The 13,720-nt window shown below is 41.9% G+C and overlaps 1 protein-coding gene across 9 annotated transcripts in view; it reads left to right on the forward strand.

Moving 5' to 3' along the window:
* The window catches only part of ESR2 (estrogen receptor 2), a 70,611-nt gene that overhangs the window by 32,770 nt on the left and 24,121 nt on the right, over positions 1 to 13,720 (forward strand). For 8 of the 9 annotated variants that reach the window (XM_023232132.2, XM_023232127.3, XM_023232147.3 and 5 more), the window contains 2 exons: positions 3,615 to 3,914; positions 7,000 to 7,138. In XM_023232132.2, coding sequence (XP_023087900.2) covers positions 3,615 to 3,914; positions 7,000 to 7,138 — 439 coding nt within the window. The remainder of the gene's footprint in view (positions 1 to 3,614; positions 3,915 to 6,999; positions 7,139 to 13,720) is intronic. The other variant, XM_023232157.3, reaches the window with a different exon arrangement.

Here is a 13,720-nt window from a genome sequence, read left to right on the forward strand (position 1 = left end):
AAAAAAAAAAAAAAAAAAAAAAAGTAAACAATTTAATTTAGTGAATAAACATAATGATGGGAGTATAAAACTAAGCATTTTGCAGATTTCAACTTTTAGGGTTTTTTTTTTTTTAAGGGAAATTCATATAAAAGTTGTAATCATGCTAATGACATCCTTACTTATAACGTGTCTTTCTTAATTTCCATTTTACATTTTTGTCTTTTTTTTTTTTTTTTTTTTTGAGACGGAGTCTTGCTCTGTCGCCCGAGCTGGAGTGCAGTGGCCAGATCTCAGCTCACTGCAAGCTCCGCCTCCCGGGTTTACGCCATTCTCCTGCCTCAGCCTCCGGAGTAGCTGGGACTACAGGCGCCCGCCACCTCGCCCGGCTAGTTTTTTTTTGTATTTTTAGTAGAGACGGGGTTTCACCGTGTTAGCCAGGATGGTCTTGATCTCCTGACCTCGTGATCCGCCCGTCTCGGCCTCCCAAAGTGCTGGGATTACAGGCTTGAGCCACCGCGCCCGGCCACATTTTTGTCTTTAACCAGTGAAAACTTATAAAGATTTTGGTGCTCAAATATATAGGGATTTGGAAGTTATATTTTTGTTGTTGATTTCCATTTTTCTTATGGTCAGAGAAAATGGTCTTATGCCTGTTTTACTTAGGATTTTCTTCATTGCCTAATATGTGATAATTTTTGCAAAATATCTATGGCCTTTGTAGATCAAGCTTGTTAATTATGTGGTTCAAATATTCTGCATTCTTACTCTTCGCTCTTTCAGCTGTTGAGAGAGAGGTTTAAATATCCCATTTTAATAGTGCATCTGTCAGTTTCTCTTTTTCTTTCAATCACTTTTGTGTTGTGTTTGGACGCTGTGTTTTGTTGTTTGTTTATTTATTTATTTTTTCAACGGAGTCTTGCTCTGTCATCTAGGCTGGAGTGCATGGCATGATCTCAGTTCACTGCAACCTGTGCCTTCTGGGTTTGTGCGATTCTCCTGCCTCAGCCTCCTGAGTAGCTGGGACTACAGGAATGCGCCACTATGCCTGGGTAACTTTTGTATTTGTAATAGAGACAGGGTTTCTCCATGTTGGCCAGGCTGGTCTCGAACTCCTGACCTCAGGTGATCCGTCGACCTTGGCCACCCAAATTGTTGGGATTACAAGCGTGAGCCACCACACCTGGCCTTGGTTGTTTTGAAGTATATGAGTTTAGAATTATTTATCTTTTTAAAATATTCTGGCAACGAGTCTCCTTATCTATAATAATAATTTTTGCCTTAAAGTTTATTTGTCTGGTATCATTAGAGTAACGTCAATTTGTTTGGTTAATTTTGCCTGTTATATGTTTTTCTATCTGTCTACTTTGTTTTCCTATATGTTAGTTGTATCTCTTACAACTAATCTATGTCTAGATTTAAAAATATGTGCAATTTCAGGTCACTCTTAAATGGTCAATTTGGTATTTTTTGTTTATTGTGACAACTGATATTTGGGTTCATTTCTATCATCTTATTTTATGATTTAAAAAATTTTATTATGTATTTTCTACTTCTTCCGTTTTGGGAGTTGATCACATTTTTATGTTTTCTTTTTCTTCTTTTACTAGTTTAATAGTCATGCATTCTGTTTGAATTCCCTTTTTTCTTTTGAGACAGTCTTGCTGTGTCACCCGGGCTGGAGTGCAGTGGCATGATCTTGGCTCACTGCACCCTCTGCCTCCCAGATTCAAGTGATTCTCCCGCCTTAGCCTCCGAAATAGCTGAGATTACAGGTGTCTCCCACCATGCCCAGCTAGTTTTTGTATTATTAGTAGAGATTGGGTTTCACTCTGTTGCCCAGGCTGGTCTTGAACTCCTGACCTCAAGTGATCTGCCTTCTCCCACCACCTTTGGCCTCCTAAAGTGCTGGGATTACAAGTGTGAGCCATCATGCTTGGCCATGTTTCAATTCCTTTAATGATATTTTTGCTTTTTAACACGTGTTCTTGATTAATTTGAGAATTTAAGCTTCTGTCTTCCCAAAAAAGAATCTTAGAAATTCTAACCAAAATAATTCCTCTCTCATTTTACATGTTATTGTTTGGTATTTTGGTTCCACCTTGTTTCTATATCACCAAAACTTACTTATTGGGCTGGGTGTGGTGGCTTATCCCAGCACTTTGGGAGGCCAAGGCAAGTGGATCACTTGAGCCCAGGAGTTCGAGACCAACCTGGGCAACATGGCAAGACCCTGTCTCTACAAAAAATACAAAAATTAGTCGGGTGTGTTGGTGCACACTTGTACTCCCAGCTACCCAGGAGGCTGAGGTGGGAGGATCACTTGAGCCTGGGAGGTTGAGGCTGCAGTGAGCTGTGATCATGACCATACCACCACACTTCAGCCTGGGTGACAGAGACCCTGTCTCTTAAAAAAAAAAAAAAAAAGTAAATAAATCCAAAGAACAAGCATATAAATCAACTTTTCTAGTAATTAAAACATACAAAGTAAAGAAGATGGTTTAGTCACTTGTTAGATTAGCAAACATTAAAAATGATTTTTAATGCCCAATGGGTTCGGAGAAAATAGATAGTCAAACTATCGAGCACTGGGTAACATAGTAAGACCCTATCTCTACAAAAAAATTTAAAAATTTGCCAGACATGGTGGCATGTTCCTGTAGTCCCAGCTACTTGGGAGGCTGAGGCAGGAGGATTGCTTAAGTCCAGGAGAGGAAGGCTGCAGTGAGCTGTGATTGCATCACTATACTCCAGCTTGGGCAACAAGCAAGACTCTGTCTCAAAAATATGATTATAATAAAATAGTGTACATACTACAATCTAATTTTGTGTATAAAGGCCGGGCATGGTGGCTCACACCTGTAATCCCAGCACTTTGGGAGGCTGAGATGGGCAGATCACCTGAGGTCAGGAATTTGAGACGAGCCTGGCCAAACATGGTGAAATCACGTCTCTACTAAAAATATGAAAATTAGCCGGGCATGGTGGTGGGCACCTGTAATCAGCTACTCAGGAGGCTGAGGGAGGAGAATTGCTTGAACCTGGGAGGCTGAGGTTGCAGTGAGCCGAGATCACGCCACTGAACTGCAGCCTGGGTGACAGAGTGAGACTCCGTCTCAAAAACAAACAAAATAATAATTTTGTATATAAAACATGGAAAAATATAAAGGCATTAAAAAGACTGAAAGAATTTATGCCAAAATTTATTCTCTTCCATATTTTCCAGATTTTTTCACTTAATTTGCTATTTGAAATATACTTGTTTAAGTGTGAATAAAGAACTATATACATATGCACACATGCATATAAACATTTTAAGAATGTGTTAAAAGTATATTATTTGATACCTTTGGAAACATCCCCATTTTCTACCTGAAGAAAATTCCTAATTTTATGGTTTGGAAACAGGTTTATGAGCACGCTTTATAGAGAAATGGTGTTAGTATCTATAGATGACCTGGAAATGGAGACCTAAAAAGTTCCTGAAAAGTTATGTCGTCGGTTTTCCTAGTACAGTCACGACCATAGTAATCTTTGGTATGTGCCCCACAGGCTCCAGAAAATAAAAGTCAAGCTTCTTTTACTTGACTGCGGTTTTACCCCGGCAATTTGAATGACCCTGCTTTCCTCTTCAGGCTCCCGGAGAGAGAGATGTGGGTACCGCCTTGTGCGGAGACAGAGTAGTGCCGACGAGCAACTGCACTGCGCCAGCAAGGCCAAGAGGAGTGGCAGCCACGTGCCCCTAGTGCGGGAGCTGCTGCTGGACGCCCTGAGCCCCGAGCAGCTGGTGCTCACCCTCCTGGAGGCTGAGCCACCCCATGTACTGATCAGCCGTCCCACTGCGCCCTTCACCGAGGCCTCCATGATGATGTCCCTGACCAAGCTGGCTGACAAGGAGTTGGTACACATGATCAGCTGGGCCAAGAAGATTCCCGGTAGGGCTTTCGGGCTATTAGTTTTCCATGTACTTGTAGAAAGGCCTGCTGCTAATATTTAAAGGACAAGAGTATAAAGTAGATGTCTGTGAGCTGTGCCTAGATATTTAACAGTTTCTCAGCTGGATTCGTAACTTTTGAGTACAATATGTTCCTTCCTCCCGTCTTGGCATAGCTACCTTCAACAAGGCCACGTTCTGATTTAGAATTCTGAGACTCTTCTGAGTTCTGTACCCAACATGGTAGTGAAGAAAGAGTTGTGCATGGCCCAGCCATTTCTATTCTTGACTCTCTTCTTTTCCCATGGCTAGATGCTTCCCATACTACTTGGCACAAACCGTATCCTGTGTGTCCACATCTGCTACAGACACTCACCTGTTGGCCCCCTCTCATGCCTAGAGGTGGTCTGGGAGGATGGACCCAGGGAACCCACCCAGACTCTGGAACTGGGCTTGGGGTCATTTGGGCAAGAAATCCTAGAGTCCTGGAACCTGGAACATGGTTAAAATGATAGACTCCACATTGCCCCATTTCTTGGCTCTGGATTCCTCACCTTGAGAGGAGGGGCCTGGTGGGGTAGGGTGGGGTAGAGTACAGTATGACTAGTTTGAAAGTGAAAGGTTCGTCAGATGCTAAATAGAATTTTGTAAATTATTGTTCCAATAGAGAATCAATATTATATACACAAATGAATATGTATGGACAAATAGAGTAAATCAGTGGTTGAAGTCACACGAATCATCAATGGGCCCATAAATTTGGAATGCCATCAAGTTAAAAATGAGCTTAGTTACTCATGAGTTATCATTTGGAACCTGCATTTTCCATCCTCTAAAGTGATCACTTCTCCCAAGCCCATTTGTAACATAGACCTGAAGTGCTGTATGATGCTGAAATTACCAGCTAATTATCATTTGACTTGGTGTTTCTGTGGAAGAGTGAATCTAGGATTCTAACCTAGAATAGCAACACCCCACAATCCCCCTGTGAAAGCTTCTCCATGCCCTTCTTTACAGTCCTTGAAGAAATGAAGCCTCTTACAAGTTCTGAGCCACTGGGGGCGTTCCCATGGCCTGGGGGGCAACGACTGCACTGGGCAAGCTGTAAAGATGAGGAGGGGTGAGAAGGTGGGGGAAGAGAAGTTTCAGGTAAAGAGCCCAGGGAACTGAGGCCTACGGTGACAGTTATCATTTGGGGACTTTTGTTGAACTGGGCCCATTTCTTCTGAGCTTCCTGAGGATTTTTGGTTTCCAGTTGTATTTTGTTTTGTCTAACATCTTCACCTTTGCCAGAATTATTTTTTTCTCTGCTTTTTCCCGGAGGAGGCAATCCTGATGCACTTTCCTCTAGTTTTTGCTTTAAGTGTATTCCAAACACGATTTTCAGGACCACACACGGAGAGCAGTGATGAAATTAATTTTTGCTGAAAGCTGTGCCACTTCTTTGTGCCATAAGAAGTCTGAACTCTTAAACTGCGTTATTCCTTATTCAAGCCTGGTGTTTTGAAAAGTTTTCAGGAAACACAGGCATAGTCTGGAGGTGTGATTTTCTCCCCCTCTCTTAGCTGGCATGGTCATTGTCCAAACCAAAAAAAAAAAAAAAAAAAATTAAAATATCATCTAGCCTTGATCTTGTTGAATATCTACAAGGTTAAGAGCCATGATCTCTTGGGTAGGCTTATTGTCTATTACTATGGGTGAGATTGGGAAGGTGTATACATATTAGGAATCTAAACTGAGCAAAGCATGTGGATTTAGAAAGTATTTATCCTTCTTTACACTCATAACACCATTACATTCTCCTTGAGACAGATTTACACTATAATTGTTCAAAGACTTGAACACATGTGTTCTCTCTGCCATAGTTTCCTCATCTGTAAAACAAGAATAAGAGATCTTGCCTATAGGACACTCTCAGAGATAGGCATTGTTACCTCCGTTTTCCTATAAGAAAAACAAAGACTTAATGGGAGATTAAGTGACCAGCTAGAAAGAGGCTGAGCTGGAGTTCAAACCAGAGTCCATTTCACTCCAAGGCTGTGTCTTTTGTTACCATATTTATATTACATGGCCCTCTCCTTTTATCATGGGTTGTGAAGGAAGCCCCAGTGTTCTCTGCTTTGCTTTTGAAGTGCTTCCTTCCCCAGAGATTACCTGTTTCCAAACAGTACTGTGACCAACATGGGTTATTAGGTTGTCAGGACCTGCTTTGTTATTATATTTGCTCTTTATTTTATTTATTTATTTATTTTTTGAGACAGGATCTTGTTCTGTTGCCCAGGCTGGAGTGTAGTGACGTAATCTCAGCTGACTGCAGCCTCAACCTCCCAGGCTCAAGCAATCCTCCCACTTCAGCCTCCAGAGTATCTGGGATTACAGGCACCTGCCACCATGACCAGATAATTTTTTGTAGAGATGGGGTTTCTCCATGTTGGCCAGGCTGGTTTCAAACTCCTGGGTGCAGGCAATCCACCCGCCTTGGCTTCCCAAAGTGCTGGGATTACAGGTGTGCGCCACTGTGCTTGGCGATATTTGCTGCTTAGGATAGAATCGCCCAGAAACAGTGCTTCTACCCAGAAGGATCTTAACACTGGATGGGAAATTTTAAGCAATCAGAGAAATCCTTGAAGTTGCCTTGGCTTTCTGCGAGGGCTGACACCGCTGTCTGCAAGCCTCCAACCCCAACCTCCACCTACCCCATTCCCCCACCCCTTCTGATCCCAGTCAAAGATTGGGTCAGACAGACAGCTCCTCTGACTGGCAACCAAGCATCAACCTTCTCAGTAGTGCAAAGGAATTATCAGGACACAGCTAACAAAGATCAGTTCTGAGCCCAGGTCATCATGCTTGACAAACTCTAAATGAAGTATATTTGTCTCTAGAAGGGGTCCAAGACTGGAAACTGAGTCGTGCAGCTTAACTGCAAAGTTTTCTTCCTTTAATGAGTAGTTAATCATATCTATAAAATATCGATTCCCTAATGGTTTGCATTTTCTTAGTGTTTTAACACTTGCCATTCTGTCTCTACAGACACAGGAAGCTGAGGAGGAGGGTGGGGGTGTCTCACCGCCTCTTGCTTTCCCCAGGCTTTGTGGAGCTCAGCCTGTTCGACCAAGTGCGGCTCTTGGAGAGCTGTTGGATGGAGGTGTTAATGGTGGGGCTGATGTGGCGCTCAATTGACCACCCCGGCAAGCTCATCTTTGCTCCAGATCTTGTTCTGGACAGGTGAGAAAAAATGCATTGTGTTTCTTCTCCCACTTGTTTGAGTAAGGTGCTTAGTGGGAACAAAGTCCTGGGTGCTGCAATTAAAATCTCACACTTGCAGAGCAATTAGAGGATGATAGTATCATCAGTTCCTTCACTGGGTCAAGAACCGGAGAAGGAGATAGTTGGGTCCAGGGATTCAGGGTCCTGTGACTCATTTTTAATCTGTGATGCAGCAGTATTTACAGGCCGGCACTTTAATAGGGGAGTGTATCCTGTAGGTATGTGGCCACTACATGTATAAGTCGACAAAGACTTTTCTGCATTAAAAATTCCATTTTCAGGTTATAATCTTAAGTTGTCCTGCTGTTTTTTGTACCTATAGTGACCAATTACGTCTGGAGCTTTCTGGACAGGTGATAAAATTCTTACAAATCTGCCAAGTTTATTTTCTTATGCTTTAACTCATTCTTTTTTTTTTTTTCTGAGACGGAGTCTCACTGTCACTCAGGCTGGAGTGCAGAGGTGCAGTCTTGGCTCACTGCAACCTCGGCTTCCTGGATTTAAGTGATTCTCCTGCCTCAGCAACTCGAGTAGTTGGGATCACAGGTGCCCACCACCATGCCAGCCTAATTTTTCTATTTTTATTAGAGAAGTGGTTTCACCATGTTGGCCAGGCTGATCTTGAACTCCTGACCTCAGGTGATCCACCCACCTCGGCCTCCCAAAGCTCTGGGATTACAGCCCCCACTGTGCCCAGTCTGCTTTAACTCATTCTAATGCATGTACTATACAGCATTTTTGGCAATAGTGGTGGAAGGAAGGGTTACTAAAACCACATGAAACTTAACAGAAAATGGGACGTGATGCTATCTGTATCTTGGTTGCATTTGATTTTCTTTTAAAGATGACACAGAAAAGGAACCAGTTTTTAATTGACTTAGGTGAACTGTTTATGGAGGGAAAGGTGGACTATATAAAAACACTGAAACTTTTTAGCAGGAAAGTAGAATACCCTCTTGGTGTAAATTCGAGCAGTTTGAAATCTGCATGGAAATTGATTTCCACGCCCCTTTTGTGGAAAAAGTGTTAGTGTTGAATGTTCAGCCACATCTGAGTCTGCACAGTGTGGGAGGATGCCTAGTGTCTACCCCAACTCTTGCATTATAATCCTGTTACCACTTTAAGATCATCCATAGACCCTGTGTTACACAGATGAAGAGTGATGCCCCAAGGTATCAGTCCCCATTCTGCCTTTTGTCATGGTTGACAATGTTGTTAAAAGAGCACTGTTCTGCATAATGAAGGTGTTTTGATAGAGAACAGATCCTTTGGGAAGAGCTGGAGGATGGATTGACTTGAATGAGAGCCCAGGTGGTAAACCATGGAGAGAGGCTCTGGAAGACCAGAGAAGTGCAGGGCACAAGACGCTTCAGTAACAAACAAAATAGCTAACCTATTGGCTTGTATGTGCTTGGCAGCACCTTATGCACTTAACTTATGTCAACACATTTAATCTTCACAATCTTCCTGCACCCTTAAGGGAGTAGGACCCATTATTATCTCTATCATTCAGATATTTGGAAATGGGAGATTAATAAAGCTGCTGACAGGTAGGATAGTAGGTGGTGGGGCTGGACTTAGGGGATTGCCAAACGGCAAACTAACTGTCTACTTTATTCTGCCTGTTGTCCTGGGTGACAATGTAGACAAAGAGCACATTCTTCAGTACAGAGATGTTTTGGTACAGAACAGCCCTGTTCTACTCATAACACACTGCAGAAACCCACTCTCCCCACTGTCATCTCAGGGTACCATGTTGCAAGGCAGACTGAAAAGCCAAGCACCTAGCCAAGCCATTGTATTCTGCTTGGTGTTTTAACACAGGACAAATATACATATGTATAAATACACACATATAATTCTCCTAGAGGTTAGTCCTAGGGAGACGTTCCATCCCTTGACAAATCAAATAATTTGCAGACTTTGGGATTAAATTGTTTTATCTCTTGTCTTGATTTCTAAATTGATGCCAAAGTTAGTGTTTATTTTTGGTGACTGATTCATTCCTGGTTTTTAGTACAATTAACTCTCCACTCTCTCGTTTCTCTGTATGGGTTCTTTAATTTGTGTAATTGTGTGTATACATTACTATAAGTGGACACAAATCCTGGAAAAATATTAGGCCTGCCTTTTAGTTAATAGAAGAAAAGTTATTTTTTTAACAAATTATTTATAATAGACTCACACTGCCTTTATAACTTATGTGAAAGTATTATGTTTTACAACATAAATCTAGTATGTTTGAGTATATAAGAGGAATTCTTGGGAATTGTAAATGCATTCACATTGAGCAGACTTTTTTTTTTTTTAATGATTACTGGTGTTTATTTTTTGTTGCAATTTCTAGTAGTTTTTGTTTGTTTGTTTTTTGTTTTTGAGACGGAGTCTCACTCTGTCACCCAGGCTGGAATGCGATGGTGGAATCTCAGCTCACTGCAACCTCCACCTCCCAGGCTCAAGCGATTCTTGTGCCTCAGCCTCCTGAGTAGCTGGGATTACAGGCGTGTGTCACTACACCTGGCCAATTTTTGTATTATTATTATTATTATTTTTTAAGTAGAGATGGGGTTTTACCATGTTGGCCAGGCTGGTCTTGAGGTCCTGACTTCAAGTGATCCCCCAACCTCAGCCTCCCAAAGTGTTGGGATTACAGGCGTGAGCCACTGCTCCCAGCCTACAATCTCTAGCATTTTTAACACATTAACTTTGTGAAGTCAGGAACTTGAAGTCTAAGATAGTTCGGTTACGTAGTCATCTCTTATACAGATGAATATACTTTTATGTAATAGGTGTATTTGTAGAGGAGTTGCTCATTCAAAAAGTCAGGAGTCATGCTCCATAAAGGAGTTCTATTACAACTCTTTTTTGCAAAGTGAAGACATAATATTCACACCATTTGAAAATAACTGTCTTCTGCTGGATTGTCCTAGCAGAGTTTCTTCAGGTGGTAATATGGCTGTATAAACAGTGAATACAACTAACAGCCCATTTGTGGATACTGAAACTATAATTTCTGTTTCCCTTTATTCTTGTTGAGGTTTCTGCAACAAGAAAACTTGTATCTACTGAGGATGAGAGGAAAATCTAGTTACTCCAGCTTATTTCTAAGCATTTAGTTCTTCTTTTACTAACCACTGAATTCATCATAAATTCATGTGAAGATCCTCTACGGAACCTGATTGTCTACTTGCTAAAAAAAAAAAATCACATATGCAAAGGCATTTTTGTGTCCTTAGTATCAACAGGCAACTGACTAATGTTAAATTATTAGTCAGAGGAAGTTTGTATCTGGGCTTGAATCCCATTGTGGACATTTGCAGAGAGGTTCATGGAATTATATATGTATAAATGTCTTGAGTTTACATTCGCATTAGTTATTTGTATGCTAAATTCCTTCAAGGTAGCCACCGAATTTTCAATTCCCAATTTTAATTTACCCTTTGTACATAAGTAATTTCACTTCAGTTATTAAGTCCTTTTTATATTCTAAGCCTTAAGCACTCCCTGCCATTGCCATATACACAGAGGTAAACCACGGTCTGTACCCAGGTGTGTGCTGCCAGCAGGTATATATATATATGTACAAAATAGTATACCCCAAAGGGAGGCCCACTCATTCAACATTTTGTTGTTGTATTAAACAATACTCTTCTTTAGGCCAGGCACGGTGGCTTACACCTGTAATCCCAGCACTTTGGGAGTCCGAGATGGGTAGATCACCTTAGGTCAGGAGTTCGAGACAAGCCTGAGCAACATGATGAAACCCCGTCTCTACTAAAAATACAAAAATTAGCTGGGTGTGGTGATGTGCGCCTGTAATCCCAGCTACTCGGGAGGCTGACGCAGGAGAATTGCTTGAACCCGGGAAGTGGAGGTTGCAGTGAGCAGAGATCAGTTCATTGCACTCCACCTGGGACGGCAGAGCAAGACTCCATCTCAAAAAAAATAAAAAACAATATTCTTATTTTATAAAGAGTGATTATTGGCCAGGCTTGGTAGCTCACGCCTGTAGTCCTAGCACCTTGGGAGGCTGAGGCGAGTGGATCACTTGAGGTCAGGAGTTCAAGACCAGCCTGGCCAACATGGTGAAACCCCTTCTCTACTGAAAATGCAAAAATTAGCCAGGCGTAGTGGTGCGTGCCTGTAATCCCAGCTACAAGGGAGGCTGAAGCAGGAGAATCACTTGAACCCAGGAGGCGGAGGTTGCAGTGAGCAGAGATCATGCCACTGCACTCCAGTCTGGGCATCGGGGTGAGACCCCCTGTCAAAAAAAAAAAAAAAAAAAAAAAAGTGATTATCAAGTAATAAAATTGATATGGTTTGGCTCTGTGTCCCCAGCAAATCTCATCTGAAATTGTCAAGGGAGGGACCTGGTGGGAGTGATCAGATCATTGAGACGGTTTCCCCCATGCTGTTCTCATGATAGTGAGTGAGTTCTCATGGGAGCTGATGCTTTAAAAGTGTTTGGCAGCTCCCCCGTCTCGTTCAATCGCTTGCTCTTCTGCCTCCATGTAAGAAGTGCCTTGGTTTCCCTTTGCTCTCTGCCACAGTGGTAAGTTTCTGAGGCCTCCCTAGCCATGCAGAACTGTGAGTCAGTTAAACCTTTTTTCTTCATAGATTACGCAGTCTCAGGTAATGCTTTACAGCAATGCAAAAATGGACTAATACAAAGATATTCCATGTTATTACTGATTTTATTTAGTAGTTGATGGACAGATAGTGTGCAAAAATAAATTTCCTGAGTAGGTCAGTTTGATTGATAAATTGTTTCAATATTTTAACATTGAAATCGTATGTCCTGTTTTTGTTTCTGTTTTTGTTAATTTAGAGACAGGGTCTTGCTCTGTGGCCCAGGCTGGAATACAGCAGTGCCATCATAGCTCACTGCAGCCTCGGGCTTCCGGCCTCAAGTGATCTTTTGCCTCAGCCCCCTGAGTAGCTGGGACTATAGGTGTATGCTACCATGCCTGGTTTATTATTATTATTTTGTAGAGACAAGGTCTCCCTATGTTGCCCAGGCGGGTCTGGAACTCTTGGCCTCAAGTGATCCTCCCACTTTGACCTCCCCAAAGCATGGGGATTACAGACATGAGCAGCCAGCCTGTCTTTAATTCAACTCTTTTAACCCTGTCCTAATTTCTTACTCATAATTCAGTTACAATCTAAAATTATAAAATAAATAAAATAGATGTCACTAATTTACTTTAGAGTCTTTCCTAACTTTGTTCTGTATAACTCATCTTTATTGGGTTGTCATTTATGATGTCTTATACTTTATTGCCCCTTCATTTCTCATTTATTTTGTAGAAATGTATTTGGTTTCTGCAGACTGTGAAGTGAATAAAAATATTCTAACTTTGCCACCCCTTGAATGAAATGGTTGACTGTCACACCTGCTTAAAAAGAAAGCAATCAGACCTAGTTCTTTAGACTTTGTTTAGAAATTAACTTTTTCCATGAGGTATATATGGTCTGATTACTGTGAGTGACAGCCTTTATCAGGGTTTAAAATACCTCAGTATGCAAACCCTCCCCCCATTTTTGAAACATAAATTTGTAGTGAAAACGGCATATATTTTAATGAGGAAATGATGCCAGTTTCAATATTTAGGAACTAAGGCACAGGTACTTCTGGAAAATAGGATTGATTTCAGGTTGGTCCCCTTACCATACCACTTGGGGGGAGGGGTGTGTGTGAGTGTGTGTGTGTGTATGTATGTGTTGTGCATGTGTGTATAATCCCACATCAGCACAGAAGAATAAAGAGATAATCAAACTATCAATGCAGGAGTTATTTTTCCCCCACAGAGATATTTTCAAACTGCTTTCCTTAGTATCAAATATCCCCAAGTTCAACAATTACAATTTCCCATAATGAACTGTCCACAGGCAGGGTGATTCGGTGATGTGGCATGAAGGGATTCAGTGCCCAGGTGTTTTGTGTGTTATCTCTGTGCAGGGCTTGTGTTGTCCTTACTGGATGCCTGCATCAGGTTGCCTGGGAGAGCCTGGAGCTGGGGAGGTGGAGAGATGAGGCTTCCTGTAGATTTGACACTCTTTGCCCAGTGCTCTGGATTCTCTAAGATGGCCTTTTCCTATGAGTGACTTCCAGGGGGCACTGGTGTTTTGTCACTTAACCTGTGTACTTACAGAAAATTGCAGGTGTTTACAGAATTACGATTTAGTAAATTTAGTAACTTACTAATGTTCATATGCCAAAGTGAGCAATTTGCACGTTTGTGGCTCTGTGTGAGTGAGTCTGGGTGGGAGAGTGTGAATGCTTCAGAATGCAGGATCCCGGTGAGTGCCATGTACACAGCAGCTAATGGGAAAGACTTACACAGGATTGGTGTATCCAGTGGTGTCAGAGGCTCTTCCGTGAAATACTGCCATCACTGGAAATGCCCTGAGTTCGGGAAAGGAGGAAGGGAGCAGCCAGCTCTTTGAAGACCTCAAGGCCCCTTCAGGGGCTGCTAGAGACTGAAAATGGAACTCACATAAACCCATTGCCCTTCCTGTGTGCTGCCGGCTTTCAGGAGC

The sequence above is a fragment of the Piliocolobus tephrosceles genome, chromosome 6 (assembly GCF_002776525.5).
Source record: "Piliocolobus tephrosceles isolate RC106 chromosome 6, ASM277652v3, whole genome shotgun sequence".
Classification (NCBI taxonomy): domain Eukaryota; kingdom Metazoa; phylum Chordata; class Mammalia; order Primates; family Cercopithecidae; genus Piliocolobus; species Piliocolobus tephrosceles.